Genomic DNA, 17,225 nt, shown 5'->3' on the forward strand with positions numbered 1-17,225 from the left:
CAGGCCGGGCCCCGTCGGGGGAGGCGGGCGGGGAGGGAGGCGCTCCCGCAGCCCCGCCGGCTCCGTCCCTGCAAGGAGAGAAGGGGAAGGAAAACAAAAGCCCGAAAAAAAAGCCCTAAAAAGGCAATGTTGAAGCGCTCAGGCGGCGGCCGCCACTCTCCGCGCTGCCCGGCTGCCCGCCGGGGGCCATCAGCGCCAAGCGCACCCGCCCGCCCGCTGCGCCCGGGCTCTGTGCTGGGGAAGGGGGACTTCGGAGCTGATGTGCGTGTCAGGGTCGCGGTCAGAGGAAAACGTGTAGCGATTCCCCTGCCTCCCCACTCCCTGGCACTGCCAGAATTGGGCCGCGATCGCAGCCCCAGCCGGCAGCTCTAACCTCTTGCCATAAATGTACTTCTGCGTCCCTGGGGCGGGGGAATATTCTCGAATCACACGCTCACGGAAAAAAAAACACGGTGTGTGTGGTGTGTGTAGATGTATTTGTGCCTGGCCAGAGAGAAAATAGTCACTCTGCTCGAACAGGAGGCAGGAGCGGTACAGTCCGCCTCATACTGTGGCATCTCGACACTGGCATTCACTAACAAAGAAAGGCAAGAGAAATGATCTTCTGGCACATCTAGTGCAGTTGCAGGATTTAAGAACATAAAATATGATTTATAATTCCTCTGTGACCTTCCTGGTTCCTCCTGTGCAAGGCCCTCTATCGCAGCTCTTAGTTTGGCATATAAAGGTTCATGAAGGCATGTAGCAATAGCACAAGGGGTAATGGTTTTAAACTAGAAAAGGGGAGTTCTAGGTTAGAGTTTGGGAAAAAGTTCTTCAGTTTGAGGGCAGTGGATCACTGGAACAGGTTGCCCTGACACATGGAGAAAGCCCCATCCCTGGAGATAGTCAAGGTCAGGCTTGATGGGGCTCTGAGCGACCTGATCTAGTGAAGATGTCCCTGCTTACTGCAGGGGGGTTGGACTAGATGACCTCTAAAGGTCCCTTCCAACCTAACACACTCTATGATTCTATATAACCTGTTCTACTCTATCTTTTCTATTGAAACTAAGTTGCTGGAATAGGAAACCTATGAACTTCATGAGAGTGACTGATCTATATACCAGGGCCCTGACTTTGACCAGAACAAGGAAAGAGGAGTTTAATAACTGAGCATCTTGGGCATGGATAAAGTAACCATTTTGCTGTTTGCCTTGTTACGTTCTTGAAATATAAAGTGTTTTCATCATCTTGCTTTTGAAGGGCCCATTTAAAGTTCTGAAGTCCTTTTATATAAGATCTCAACCAGTTCCAAAGAGCAATCTTCAGCAGCCTCAGTCCCTAACACCTCACATTTTCTCTTTCCTTCTAATGAGTTTCACTGTTTGCTTGTTTTGTGTTTCTCTTTCATTCTCCTCCATATTTAGTTAATTTTCAGATTCCACCTTCCTGTTTGTCCTTGACGAAGCATTGCATCATTTGGCTTTCAGAGTTTCTTACACCTAGCTGGAGCCTGAGTCTGAGCACTGGCTGTTTTTTTCCTCCACCTCCTGTTCAGCCTTGAAAAGATCACACACAACAATTGTCTTGCCACCTCAGGAGTCCAACCCATATTTCCTTCTCATACTTTAATTCCAATAGGCAGACATTTCAAGCCATTGTAATCATTCATAGTCCAGAGGTAAACAGAGAGCTTGCGTTCGTCGTGTCCGTTAAGCTCCCCTGTTGGAAAACAGTATGATTGCCAACATGGTGGTATGATTGCCATCTTTAGACATCTGTTTCGGAGTCTCATGTGTTTGATGTATTGGTAAGTTAGCTCCTAATTGGTGAGTGATTTTTTCCATGTAGCCAGTTACGATAAGTTCCGTTCCCTCGAAGTGTTGACACCGCAGGCTGGAGAGATGGAATATTTCTTCTGTTGCTCTCTGTGTCTTTCTCTTGTCTATGTGCCTGCACCTGCCACTCTGCCAGGGATTCCAAGTCCATCTTTCTCACAGTCCATGAGGTTTTTAATACACTTGATCAGTTTTGTCATGTACTAGTAAGTACTTTCTTCCTGCCAGCAAACTCTGGAGAGCACTGACTTCTTTAACTTTCATCAGGTGCTGCCACACACAAAAGGGGTCAGCAGTACTCTTTGTTGAATGGCTGCTTTTGCAAAAAAGCCTGAATCTGTTTCTGTACCCAACTGTTTTTACTAGACTGACTGTCAGCTGTTGGTGCTTTATCCAGGCTTAGGCCTGGGCAGTTGAGTTAAATCAGAACATGCTGACAGGGCAGGTCCCTTGATTTTTTACTATGCTAATCAGTCAGTCTGTATGGTGTGCTTACATAGTACTTACACTGCAGATGCGCCAAGGCAGACTACCTTGTCATTACCTATCTCATTTGTAGAGATAATTTCATCTGCCTCCCAGTCCACAGCTGCACTGTTTTATGCTACGATCAATAATACTTGGTTATACTGGAATCAAAGAAAAGGTCTTGCTGTTTCACCAGATATCATCTTGGTTGATCTTCAGAGATTAAGATATGTATTTCCCGGAGTTAAATATGGAACTCTAGTGCTAGAGCTACAAGGTAAAGATCTGTAGTTAAGAGCCATTAAACACTCGCATGATCATTGAAACTAATATGAAAGACTATTGTTCTGTAAGAACACACCGAAGTACAAAGGAAAACAAAACCAAGTTTTCATTATGGAAGATATTAAATGAGTGTGCAACAAAAGAACAGGGAGAGGAAGACAGGGAGAGGAAGACAGGGAGAGGAAGACAAGGAGAGGAAGAAGACAAGGGTAACTACGCTCAGCTTTTCGATACCTAGCTTTTAGAGTTTGGCTTCTGGAGCAAAATTTTCAAGCTGTTTTAGAGAATTCAGGTCTCACTTTACAGTGTCTGAGAGTCAAATTTATCTCAAGGAAAAGGATTCTCCAGGGCCAACAAATGAAGCGGGAAGGTACCAGAGAGTGTCAACAAGAGCTCTCTTTCTCTAGAGTCAAGATGGCCATTTCTGCTTGGGATTCACAGTCTAGACACTTTTTCCTGTGCTTGGTGCCTGAACTATTTTTTGTACTTTCTGTCTGAGTTCTGTCCAAGCTTGAAGAGAGATCACTCTTTTCTTTCAGAAAGACCTGGAAATGGAAGAAGCTCTTTTATACAGCAGCAACATTGTAATAGACCATTCAACCATGATATGGAAAACCTAAGCTTCTGACCCTTTCTCTGCCTGGGCATCCATTTCTGCAGCCCTCTGACTTTTCCAGCATAGCAAAAATGAGGAAACACGGGGTCAGGAGGAGCTACTGCCACAATGGTAGGAAAAGCAAAGCCAGAGACCACTAGGCAGAAGTGGCATTCTCTGATTCGCGTTTATCTCGGCTCATGCTTCCTGACTGACAAGGGGTGTGTACGGGCCTGGTGCAGGCCTGCGCTGTGTGCTGTGACTGAAGCCTGCTTACACTGGAGATTCATTTGAAGTACTTAACACTGCTTAGATTTACTGAGAAAACCACGGCTGCTTGTTTTTCCTCTGTGAACCACTCAATGGGTTTGTGTGGTAAGCTGGATGGGTTTCCAGACCGGTAAGGTCACAAGATGCAGTAGATGAGGGGTAGCAGAAGCACCAGTGAATGGGAACCAGGATGACAAATGCTTCTCTTGGCAGGAAACCTGGTTTGCAATATACATAAAATATACCCTGAATTTCTTTGTGGGTCTAGCCCAATATCACACAAAAATGTGCAGCAGAGGAGAACCAAACCCTCAAGCACCAGTGTAGCGCCTAAAGGAAGACTGCAGTAGGTTTGTGTTTGTTTTAGGCAAGCCTTATCTTGATTCAACACAGGGATACTAGATAATACACGAGAAGCAGAAAGTAACACCAAAGGACCACATATGGGACCAAAAATAAAATAATTAAAAAATAAAAAATCCCTTTGCCTTATTAGCCTAAAATGAGAACTGGAAGCAAATCAGGGGATATTTAAAATGTACATGCTATCTAATATAAAATATAAAGTGCCACATTCCTCCCCCTGAGACGCCAGGGAATTGTTCTGTACTGCCAGGGAACTGTGTATTTGCAATAGTGGAATTACTCAGGAGAGGAATTAGGCTTTTGGAAATGATTCACCAACTGCTGCCATTGTTTAGTATTTTCCTTGTCACAGGATACAAACTAAGCATCTGTGGAACATAGGAAACATCCTGCAGTATTTCAGCATTAAAAATATCAGCGTTCTAAAGGACCTTGGCCTTTCTGAGAGGAACTGACTGGAGCATAATTTTATTTCGATTGAAATCTGTATAATTTGTGAAGGATGAGCTGCTAAATAAATGCAGTTTCTTCTTTTTTTTTCAGATTTTCAGCCAAACAAAGCTGCAAATTCTTACCCAGTGCCATCAGCAATACCATTAAAAAAATAAATAAAGCACTTCCATTTCTAATAGCACTTATTTAGACTTTATTCACTATTATTTTCTATTTATTTTTACTGCTTTTGATGGAGTATTTAATATTTATGCCTCGCAACAACTCTACGTTGTAGCAGTACTGAAAAAATACTTGGAGTAGTTATTTTTTTGGAATGCCGATTATTTATTATCAAGTACTTATCCTTGCTTTAGTCAAATTTAATGAGTCATTAATATTAATGTATCTGAGCTCTCTCTGGGCAGCAAAAAGGCTGTTTCAGTAGTCTGTGTAGTAGTGGGCATTCTCTATGGAGCATAGCAAGTTCAGTCACCAAACAGCAGAATGGAGGCACAAGCATTTATATGGTTACAATGGACATTCATTCTGTTCCCTTTTTGTATGCCAAAGACCCAGTCAGGAATTTCCTTGAAACTCTCTCAGGTGAAATAAGTATTCTCTGACAAAACCTGAGTAGGGGTCAGGCTGCTGGAGTGCTCTGCCTGCTGCTGAACCTCCTGTTAGGGATGTTTGCTCTGCAGAAATGCATCGTGCATCCCTAGCCAGAATTTTCTTGTGTAGCCCTCTAGATGAGAGTAAACTTGATGCTTTTAAGACAGCATATATATTTAAATCCTGGTGCAGACAGGCAGAGCTGAATTTTAGTACATAATAACTAGGTAAGATGAATGGTAATCCACATGGAAGACTTTCACTAAGTATCCAGCTGTATAAAATCCATCACAATATTGAAACTCCATCCCCTTTGCCTAGTTTCGAGTTCTGCCATAAATCAGCATTCATTCATTAGTGTTTGCTAAACATTGTGCCTTTTGTCATAAACCTTGGCTCAAGTTGACATGCATGCCAGTAGATTTATATTTGTATAAAGCTAATCTGGCTAAGACTTCTGTTGTTTTTTGTTTGAACACACAGATTCCAGCCTTCGTGCAGAGTTAGTCTGAAGCCAAACTCCCAAAGAATCTCAGGGCCTGGCAGCCCCTTTGAAACAGGGGTTTAAAAAATGGTTTGCACACAGTCCCAGGAACAGAAATGGTAATATTTCACCTCTTCTTACCATATTGCTCGGATGGGGCTGAAACCAGAATCTTGAACCTAACTGTCCCAAACATTGGAGGTCAGATTCATTAAAAAATTGATATATTGCTCCAAACCAAAATCTGACCACTAATAGCTGTTTTTGACAAAATGGTTCTCTCAAAAAATGCTGGTTTGTTGGATTTAAGACATTTTGAAAGCATGTTTTGATTTCAAGGAAATTTTAAAGGAGAAAGAGAGTGCAGCATTTCAATGATGTTAAAAATACAGTTTTTGCCAAAGTACTTACATTTCATTATTTCATGATTTCATTACATTAGTATTGTATAACTTTTATACTACAATAGTTACAGTGACATAGTCTGGTGTTATCAAAATAGGAAAAATGTTGACCTTAACACTGCTGTAATAAAGGAAAAAGACATGTGCATATCTAGGAAAATCAAGAATTTCACCCAGGCCTGCAACTTGATTTGTTCACGTGGAGCACAACACAGGCACAGACCTCCACTGACTTCAGCAGGGATCATTAGGGCATTATGCTGTACCTTTGATTAAGTAAGCTTATCCGATGTCCAGAGGGGCCCACAGGCAGGTTCATACCTCACCTGGGAAACTCCAGGCCTTGGTCTTCTCAGCTGGTAGTCGTCATCTTTCAACTGCTTGGCCACAGGCAACCTAAAGCACTAATGATTTAGGCTGACATGTTTGTCTGTCGCAGAGAAGTGTTTTACATAGTTAGTGCTGGTCTCTTCCCACGCCTGAGCCGTGCTGGGCCTGTGCTAGCACCAGTCATTTGCTGTGTGCTTCTGCATCATCGTGGCCATGTCTGGGCCTCGAGGGGTATCTCTCACTTCTCTCCTATAACCTATTTGGGAAAGAGAAGATGGAGACAGGAGGCCCGACTGTCCTGCTTTGTCCAGTCCAGATTTACATGAGGGATGTGTCCCTCTCTGGTCACACTGGTTTAGCCACCACTGACAGAAGAAAGGAGAAGCTACCACAGACAGGTACTAGCCTTGGCTGGGACACATCAACTAACACCACTGTCTCCCATAGCAGTTCAAACAGCATCAATGCCTAAGCTTCAGCTTGACCCAGGACAACATTGGTTGTCTTCCCCTCTTAGGGCTGAGTGAGGAGCATGGGACAATGACAGTGTGGAGAACAATTGACCCATGTACAAACCCCTGTGCAGTGTAGTTTTAGATGTGCTGATCTGACTACAGAATCAAAGCCTTGGCATATTTAGTCCTTTTTGGGATGCTGTCCTGTACTACTTAGATTCTCTTTCTGGTCTCTACATATTCTGAGTACTATATTACATTGCATATAGCCAAAATAATTCCAAATATCAAGATAGATTTGTTACTTTAGATGGGAAAAGCAGCTGCTTTTGTCTGTATCTGGCAAAAAAAGAGTTAATGCCTGATGATGAATCCTTTGTGCTAGGAAGCTCTTGGATTGTGCCATTATCACTGCCAGCCCAGGTGGAAAAAATTCAGGTACTGTTTCTGTTTATAAGAAGAATCGTGAGAAAGATCATTTTCGTCCTTTGTGGCAGGTACATCTATATCTCTTTTACTGAAAGGTCTGCAAAGACACCCCATGCTCTCATAGAAAACAGGCAACTGCCTTTTTGTTTTCCAGGAAGAAATTTGAGAAGACCAATGAAAAGAATTAATAAATAACATGAAGTACTCGTCTGATACTGGCCAGAGACTCCTTACTAACATAACAGTCTCTCGATCCCTCCTTGCAGAGCACATGGAACAGTCGGTCACTGGTTTGCAGGTAAGACTCGGGCATTTCCTTCTTGCAAAATGTGATTTAAAACTTCAGCATTAAATTATCTACAGGCATTTCCCGTAGAACAGTCAAACTGAAATTATGGGGGAGCTGGCAAAAGACTCTGAAATGGAATAGGGAGAACTTTTTAGTTTTTAAGGGAAATGATCTAATGTAGCCATTTATTTACTTGTTTATTTCAATTATTTTATATTTGATTAAATAAAAAGTTTCCCTGCAGAGACAGAGAAGGGAGAAAGAATGACAAACAATGAAAAGGTAAAAGGGCTCCTTGGTTGAAGCACACAACAGGACGGAGTAAAAAGATGAAGGTACTAAGACCAGCAATGCGTGTATTGGAAAACAATGGCAAAAAAAAAAAGAAGAGATTTTAAATAGACATTGAAAACACAGAGATCTGTATACAACAGGCCTATTTTTGCAAATACATAATTAAATATTATGCATAGTGAATATTCTCACTTAATGTGTTTTGTGATTGCCTCAATGGAAGCAATAGGTTGTTACTTTCGTCAAAACATGATGAAAAACTTACTGAATGGTCTTAAAGATGCTTAGATGCTCAGGCGTTCATATCTAGTCATGGACTTTATATTAATGTGTGGACAAGCCCCATGAAATCAAAGAAATTGTGTGGTATTTCAGGTCCATCTAACTGAAGTAAGTCATAGGGACAGTCCTTTTTTCTTCTTTTTCTTTTTTCTCGAAAAGGAAGAAGTAAGCATATTTATCATCTGCCCCTACATTTGGCTAAGTATCAAACATACAAAACCAGAGGAACTGAGACGGTGTAATCTTTATATAACTACAAATACATATACCATTAGAACTACCTAGTACATCTAATTATTTTTTTTCTCATGCAAATAATTCTATTAATTTAAATGGACTAAAGACATATTCAGCTTTACCCGATATAAATACTTGTTTTGTATCAGTTTAATCTCCTTCTTAAATGCTTCTCCAAGTTATTTGGAATCTTTTAGATTTCACTTATAGGAGATATGGGAATAGTAGGAATGAGGAAGTCAATCAGAAATCAAAATTTTTGCATGCAAGTCTTACAAAACAAAACAGAACCAAAATTAATACTAAATGCTGGAGGTAATGCCAAAATATAGGTGAATCTTTCAAAATTTGGAGTGTCCCTCATATCAGGTGATGCTTTGGAGTATTTGGAAAGCTGAAACAAAAAATATACTTTCAGTAGTGCTTGTGGCAATGGTAGGTAAATGCCTAAAAAAATATCTCTGTGCAGCCCACTGAATGCAAGCTAGCTGGAATACTGGAACTTAGGTATGTAATAATTTTCACAGAGATGAAAATAAAAACTAAGGCACATCAAACTATCAAAACTAAATAAAAGAATTCAAATACCAAGAGCTGGTTTTCAGGACAGAAGCGTAAAGAATTACCCACTGATGCTCTTCCTTACAATTTAATTCACATACTCCCCATGACAGAAACACAGTCTGCATGAAAACAGACATTTACTTGGAATCCTCCTAATTTTAGCCATCAGTTCCACTGAATAAATAAATGCCTAGGTCTTGCTATTGGATCAACAGGAATTAACCTACTCTGAACTTTATTAATCACTAGAAAGTTCTGTAAGGAACAAAATTGTGTATGTGTCAACTTATTTCCAAACTGGGGGCCTTTCTTAGCAAAATAAACACCACCTATAATGGCTAAAGAATTCAAATGACTTCAAGACTTCTCCCCCTCCATGTAACTGATCTGTACTTCATGTAGAGCTGGGAAAATTCCTTGATTCTAATCTTGAAAGTAAAAAAAAAAAAAAACCAAAAAACAAAACAGTCTAAAATATTTGTATATTCAACACACAATTTTTCTTGCAGACAACCATAGTCCTGTGTAATTATCTCAACCTCACTGCATAGTCCACTGAGTTTAAATCAACTCATGCATTGTAATATTTTAAAACCTTTCTGTGTGAAAGGCATATAAAAGTGGGAATCAGGGATCAGGCCAGGTCCTTTTAAGAAAAAAAAACCTCCACACTTGGGAGTTTTAGGTTTCAGACCAGGTGCTTGAAAAATGTCCTCCCTATATGCCAACTATATTTTCTTTCTTTTGCTTTCACAGGCCTTTCCAAAGCTTAAACAGAAGCATTGAAAAAAACATGCAGACTGCTCAAAATTCTTGAACTTAATAACAGCAGGACTTCAATTACCTGTTTGGTCCAGAGAAGAATGTAGGTTACAGCCTTCTCCAGTCACATTCACCTACTACTTAGATCTTTACAAATAAAATCCTATTATTCCTGCAACCAACCAGAGTAGGGAAGGTGAACAAATTTCCATCTCTGGCTGTCAGGGTTAGATAGTTCAGGTTTTTTAGTACTTGGAGACAGCAGATAATTTAAAAAGTGTTAAGAAACTAAACTGAGCTGTTTCTTCAGTGTTGAGTGTAACAGTGTGCCTGAGAACAAAGCCTCAGCCCTACCTGCTCTCAAGTGACGGCCCTGCATACTTTCAGCACTGAGCTGAAACAATATGCTGAGCTTACGGGTACTCACCACGTGTTAAGGCTGCCTGCCTGGCTTGGTCTTGGAAGGGCAAGGGACATAAACCAGGGACCAAAGAGACAAGTTCTCTGAACGACTAAAACCAATCTGTGCCTTTTGCCTCTCAAAACCTGTTCCCAAATAATTAAGTTGGAGAACAACAATAAAAATGGTTATAATCGGATGTAGCCCATAAAATGGCAGCTTCTTTCCAGCAGTTGCCAAAAAAACATCATGGGAACTGGCTCAAAAAAGCATCCCCAGGCTCATGTCCCCATCAGTACTGGCAGTATCCTCACCACTCCAGAGATGGTCTCTTAAACTGCTGATCCACACTTCAGTGCATCCATGGAGAAGAAAGCGCGCTGACTAAGCCTGTTAACACTGAAGAAATGTTTCTGCTGGTGGCAACAGCAGAAGTGCTGCTTGTTCTGGGTTTGGTTGTGGAGTCAGACTCCCTCTGCTCACCCACTACCTTTTACAAAAACTGCTGGATTCGGCGCTTCCCAGGTCTTCTGATTGACCTGCAGGAATCACAGAAGAGAGGAGCCCAGGTGCTGAAGATCTATGCAGAAGCTTCACCCCAACAGTGCAGTAGAACGTGCTGCCTTCTGAGGAATGGTGAGTGCTTATTATCAAGATTATGGCGTACTTTAAAATTTACATCACAAAATATAAGGAAACACACGTTGGGTGTTTATTTGAAGAAGAAATAATGCCCCCTCCCCCCACTCCAAAAAAATAAAAGGTAAAAAAAAAGAAGCATCTCTCTGAGGCAGGAAAGCAGACTTATGTTGTAATTGTTCTCCCATCTTCAATCCCATAGACAAGAATTTGGTAATATGAATTTTTAAAAAGACTGCACCAGAAACAGATGAAAATCTTAGGATCTGATTTGAAATCTTAGATCTCTGTTACAAAGCTTGTGGGTAGTGCCAGCATTTAAACAATATTCAGTATCCATCACCATCTACTTTCATAGAGAAAAATCAGTGACAGTGATTCCAACAGGGCTCCTCTTCATGGAGTGAGGTACTACATTTTGACATGGTGAGGCAGAATTTGTTCTCCTCTGAAATATAAGAACATTCATTTTCTTGGAAAAAGCACTCTCTCTCTTATTCTGTGTATACACCATTTTTCTTGTGCAACCCAAGTACAACATTAATATGAACAAAAAAGTTACGGTAATAAATAATAACAGTTATTTAGCTGGCAAAGCCCTTTTCCCTAGACTTGTAAACTCAGATTCAGTATAAAAATAAGAAAAAAACCCACATTGCTTGTCTTTAGCCCAAGACTATATGTTCCCTGTATCATACCACATTGGTACGCTATAGGAGTGATTATATTTTGGGAGCAGATGTGAAGTGTGTGTCTGCAGTGCCTAAATTTGACTGCAAAACTGAGGACTTGAAAGGGTTTTGGATATGGAAGATGAAAGAGAGGTACTAGTTAATAAAAACAGTCAATATAAATGTTGATGAAATTCTGAATTATGAGCAAAAATATGACCTGGACAACCTTACATTGACGTAACTAACTAACAGCAGCATTCCTAGGAAAAGTCAAATTCTGTCTTAAATATTATGAGGAAAGAACAATTATATACATTTCATCAATGTTCTTCCTATTTGGAAGACAAACTCTTTCTCATGGGATGGGATACCTTACAGGGATAAACCATAGTAACATGGAATCACTTTTTTATAATGTTACATAGTCAAGCACAATTTTTTTTTACAATCTTAGCTAAAATCAGAGACATTAGATGGCATTTCAAAGATAAAGTTTAAATCAGCTTGCGGTTTCCTTATAATCCCAGAGAGACAGATGTAGCCACTACCACAAATACTATTGCTAATAAATGTCCTAATTAAGATTTCAAGGCATGTTGATAGCAGTTGCTGAAAGTTACCCTTATAAGAAATTTTAAAACAAGAAATAAACCATGTTCTTTGTATCTTCTCAAACCAATGCAAATTTTCTTTAGGCACACTTTTGAAGTATTTTTCCTGACCAAGAAACTATCCTTCCTTGCAAAAAAAAAAGGCTTGTTACTTATTTTTCTTACATGATTTTATGCAATAAAATCCAGCACAGATCCCAAAGAAAATATATCCACAGAAGCAAAGTTCTTCAGATGAGATTTTTTTTCTACCATTTAATGATGTTTTCATAAAGCATGCAAAGTAATCATAAAAATGAAACACATTTATAATTATGTTGTGCTAAAACCCAGAGTTTCTAATGACAACAGACCTTTGCGCAAACTTGGAAGATTGGAAAGGTTTCAAAGATCTCACTCCTCCCTTCAAAAAAAATACATGTATTTTCAGGTGGTTTATATATTCTTAAATAAGATAGCCTCTATATCAGAAACCTACACAGCATTCATGTATCATGTTAAAAAAGCCAAAACATAAAATATACTGTTAGCATAAAACATCCATTCTTTGACAAAATCCAGAACGTTGTATAACTGGGTCTGAAGGCAAGGGCGCATAAGGCTACACATGATGCAAGTGAAGAACAGTTTTCTATTGGAAGAAAAAACATCAGTGTGAACAAATATCTGAAAACTCTGAATTTTCAAACAATGGTTTCAGTAGTAGCACACTGTCAGTGTTTGCAGAGTGAGGATCCTCAAACAAAAGATATCACAGAAAAGTATGTACGGAATAGGTAGTTCACAGAAATATTCGAAGGGGTTTCTCTTTTAAACTGTTAATTTGTGCTAAAAATTATGGAAGATTTTACAGATGTCTAGAAATATTTATGTGTTCAGAATTATTTTCTTTAAATTGTCACTGGATTTTAAATTCCTTTATCTATAAAAGCCAATGTTTTTTCATATATGCCTGTAGCCCTTAGGAAATAGATCAAAATAATTATGTACTGGCTAAATATGCTTCTCTAACACTAAAAGACGTTTCTAATCTTTTAAGGAAAAATATAAACCAATATAAAAATATATATAGTAAAGCCAGATCTTTCCATAATCCCAGTAAGATTATCATTCTGTCTTCCACAAGTGATGTTCTTCCACTGTTTTGATAATCATAACCTTTGTCTTTCATAAATATCTACTCTAAGATCAAGTTCCTATGACAGAGAACTGGAAGCTGACGAAGCCTAATTAGATGTAGATATAGGATATGAAAATTATATCAGTGAAAGAAAAAATGCTAATTATCATCTTTGATTTAGCTTTGATGATAAATAGTATCTTAACCTTGCTATCATTAGAGTTTAGGATTCCAGTTTTACTGGCAAATATTATTGGTTTTGTTTCAGTTAGGCAGACAACCTTCATCTTTGCGAGTAGCTAAAAAAACCCCAACAAAAGACAACATAAAATCTGCCATGAATATGGAGGTTCCATTCAATGTGGGTAAAATTAAATAAATAAAAAAACCCCCAAACATTGTATGATTGAACCAAACCTTAATACTGATCCTGGTCCAAGCACATTGATATAATAAAATCAACTTTTGACTTCATATACTGACTTGAGATTTTGATGTACTGTAAGACTGAGAGAAGAATCTTTCCTGGTTTTTATATACTGTGACTCTTAACTGTATTTTAGCATATACTTTCAATCTAAATCTTAAACTAATAGGATTTGTGCATCTATGTACTTTTGAAAATTGGATTTCAGTGACAAGTTATTTCTTCATTATTACTTTATCCCTGCTTTCCGATGTGGGAAGATAAAAATGAACCTCCAAACATAAATGAAGAATTGTCTAAACTACTTTGTTCATAGAAGTACAGCAGCCCAAAGGCAGATGAAAATGAATGGGAAGTGGCAGCAGGGAAGGATGTCACTTCCTTATTGTAGATCAGGATGATTTTTTTAATAGCCTGGGTGAAATGGATGGATGCTGTGCAGCTTCAGGTAGACAGACCCACTACACAAGAGCAAACACCTCAAAGTTGTCTTCTGTTGCAAGTTCACTTTTAGAGATTGCCCACTCACTGCATCTGAGTCATGAAGGAAGAAAACTGGTAGAAGGACAATGAGCTAGGGCATTTGAATTTTATCTAACCAGAGACACGTTTAGAATTCAGATGGCTGTTCTACTCCTTTTCTCCAGGTGTAAAGTATGTCATTTCGACTTGTACAACACTCCCTTCTTGGAAGTGTTTGCGGCCAGGCTGGATGTTGCTCTGGGCAACCCAGTGTAGTGGAGGGTGTCCCTGCCCATGGCAAGGGGATTGGAACTATATGATCTTTGAGGTCCCTTCCAACCCAAACCATTCAATGATTCTGTGGTACTTTTCTGACTGACTGATTAATTAGTTTGGATGATAATGAGAGAACCACAGATTTAAAGTACTAAGGAGTTGCCCTGTATTAATAGTCTTCTGATGTTAAATGATGTAACATGCAAAATGCAATGGCTATTATGCTGATAAGCTCAACTTTATTCTTTTTGTATTGCAGTTTCCTGCAATTTAGCAGTGTTCTACCATGGAGCCATTCATGAGAATATAAATTGTCTGCACTTGTCTTGCCCAGCATTGGAAAGTTGCATACTAAAGGCTAGAATCAATGCCATTTTGTACAACATCACAACAGGTAATTGAGCATTTCATTTATAAAGGCTGAAAACATAGCAACTATACGAAATGTTAAAATTATACTAGGTCAGTTGCTGTGCCAGAAGATCTTAAGTAAAATGCAATACTAAAAAATTTTTATTTTCCTTTTTTAATTTTTTATTAACATACCTATTTCTGAATACTTTCCCCCTTTCTTCCATGATGTGAGTGCATAAGAAAGGACCTCAGTGCATGCTCTGAGTACCTAATCATTACTATGGTTGGGGAAAATACTGCATCAGATCTGAGACACAAGGCTGCCCCTGCTCCATGCCCCCAGACCCAAGCAGTAACAATGCTGAAAACATATTTCCATTAGGCACATACATGCACAAAGAGCAGACAGTTATACCTCAAGTATATAGAGCCACCCATGCAGGTAACACAGACAAATGCATAAAGCAGACACATGAACACAGGTAGCACCAAGAGCCTCATCCTGCTTTTTCTGGCTGCATAGGATGGAGATCTGCTAGTAAAAATACATGTATATGCATTCCCAACAGCCTAGATACCTCCTTTTCCTCACCTTTGGTTCCTTCCCTTAAGCATCCCATAGTATATCCAACACAATCTCAAAATGCATTTCCTTTGCATCCCATAAGGTGCCCAGAACCCCAGGTAGTGACACCCCCAGTCCAAAAGATGTTGATGGGTATTATTTGGGTTCCTGACCTGCCATTGTCTTCACGTGCTCCATTTGTGGGTTTGAAGTTTAGCTTTTATTACATAACATAACATTGTTTATGATTTAATAGGGATTGATCCAGATCTTCTCATTTTTGAAAAACTGACATCCAAAGAGCCTAATACTCACTCCTTGCTGAGTAAATATGAAAGGCAAAACAGCACAAAAACCACCGAGTGGGAAACCTGCCAGCATCATAATGCCACATCAAGTTCTCTTCTGCTCCAAGCTCCATCTTCTACAAGAAGCCATGGCTTAACAGCAAACACTTACACCTCCAGCACAAGCCTGATGGTCCAAAAAACGGAAGTTACTACTTCTTCTAGGGCTGACACTTATCCATCAGATGATCATTTTGCTAAGAGGACAAGCACAACTTCAGTAAGCCCTAGGTCAGCCACCAGCTCAGACAAGAAGACTGTACAGTCACCTTTGCTATCCAAGTCTGCCGAGGTGTTACCCCACGTGCTCATGCCTCCTCGTCTGAACAGCAGTAAGCAACACCTAAACGAAACCAAAGGCTACAGCGGTAGGAATTATACTTCAGATAATGAGGCACCTGCTTGGGAAGCTGCAGCGTTGGGTGTCTGGTTGATTCCCGTTGTTCTTTGCTCTTCTCTCATCTTCCTGTGTTGTTGTACAGTTGCTTTCACAGCAGGGCGCTGCAGCAGTAGGAGGGGTCAGTATAAACCCATAAGGAGAAGACGGACAATTCATAAAGTGTACTATTGTCAAAGGTAATTTGTAAAATACCACCATGTTTTGGAACAAATAGCTTTTAAAAATTAATCAATATATACCAGTTTATTTCCTTTACAGAACCAAAAATATGTTTTTTCACTGATGGTTTCAGTTGTAATCTGATTCTCAACAGGTGAAATACAATTCTGTGTCTCTTTAGGTAGGTAAGAAGTACACAGTCACGGCTTTCACTGCATGCTCAGAGATGTTCGAGCACATTTGGTTCATAATCTGACCCAGTCTAATGCCTCACAAACAGTATACACTTTCCCTAACTTAAAACAGCAGTTTGACTGCAACTGTATAGATCCTTTCCCTGTCTTTGAACTAACCTAAGAAGATTAAGTGTAAGTGTAATCTGTATAACTGACCCAAGTTTTATAGTATCAAAATCATTTGTCTTTAATACTCCTTTAATTGCCTCAGATCTCACTGCTTCTATAAAACCTGTCAATTTTTCCTCAAGTAAGTTCTAGATTTACCTTTTCCCCCCACTGATCCTCAGTATTGAGACAAAACAATTTAGTCAGCACTCCTTCAAAGAAAAACACTGAAAAAACCCCAACTCCCCAAAACTACCGAATTCCTTTTACTTACACCCAAACATCCGATCATTCTTTTCGCTTTACTTTTACTCCACTTCTCCATTCACTCCTCTAGTAACAATCACTTCCAATGTTCTTCAAGCCCCTCCAGAAACACCTTCAGACATCAATTGCTTTTGCAAAGTTACTTGTTCTGCAATGCACTGACAAATCCATTCTGTTACTGGCTAAGGAAAACACAAATTTGGGAATGTTTGTTCCCGCCTTACAATTAGCAGTGTGTCGTCCACCTTGATTTGCTTTTTCTTGTCTACTTGTATTTCTCATTTACATCATTAGCCTTCAAAAACAGGGACAGTAATTTAATGTGTGTTGCACAGGAATACACAAAATCTTTTGATAGGTCTGTAAGTTAGCTTTGTAACACCCCCCCCCCTTTTTTTGTTTCCTCATCCTGTGTACTCTGTTCATAAATGTGCTCCTCTTGAATATAAATCAAGCAACTAGATCAACAAGGTAGCAAGGTATTTCCTTACCTTACCTTACTCAGGAAGTTTGCTTAGCAAAGAAAACATTTTCAACAGTAACCAGGATTGTTCTTCCTCTTTTTAAACTTTTTGATGTTTCAGAGTTTCTCACTTTCTTCACTTGCTGTAAGAGGTTGCTGTTTCCCAGACAAACATAAATGTTGCAATAATAGGAAACAATTAAAATATAAAACTGATTGTCACATCTATGTGGCAGAACAATATTTTAAAACTAGTTAAGATTCATGCAGTGTTCAAAGACTACAGTGATGAGGTTTTAAGGCCACAGGAATGCCTCATTACAATTGAGCACGTTGGTT

The 17,225-nt window shown here is 39.4% G+C and overlaps 1 protein-coding gene across 1 annotated transcript; it reads left to right on the top strand.

The window, feature by feature from the left end:
- Window positions 1-10,185: 10,185 nt before the first annotated feature.
- On the top strand, window positions 10,186-15,833 carry MANSC4 (MANSC domain containing 4; the record flags this gene model as incomplete). Its single annotated transcript, XM_084277847.1, has 3 exons — window positions 10,186-10,414; window positions 14,247-14,381; window positions 15,163-15,833. The coding sequence occupies 3 exons, from the start codon at window positions 10,186-10,188 to the stop codon at window positions 15,831-15,833; spliced, it is 1,035 nt and encodes a 344-aa protein (XP_084133973.1).
- Window positions 15,834-17,225: the final 1,392 nt, after the last annotated feature.

The sequence above is a fragment of the Gallinula chloropus genome (genome assembly GCF_964237585.1).
Source record: "Gallinula chloropus genome assembly, chromosome: 1".
Lineage (NCBI taxonomy): Eukaryota > Metazoa > Chordata > Aves > Gruiformes > Rallidae > Gallinula > Gallinula chloropus.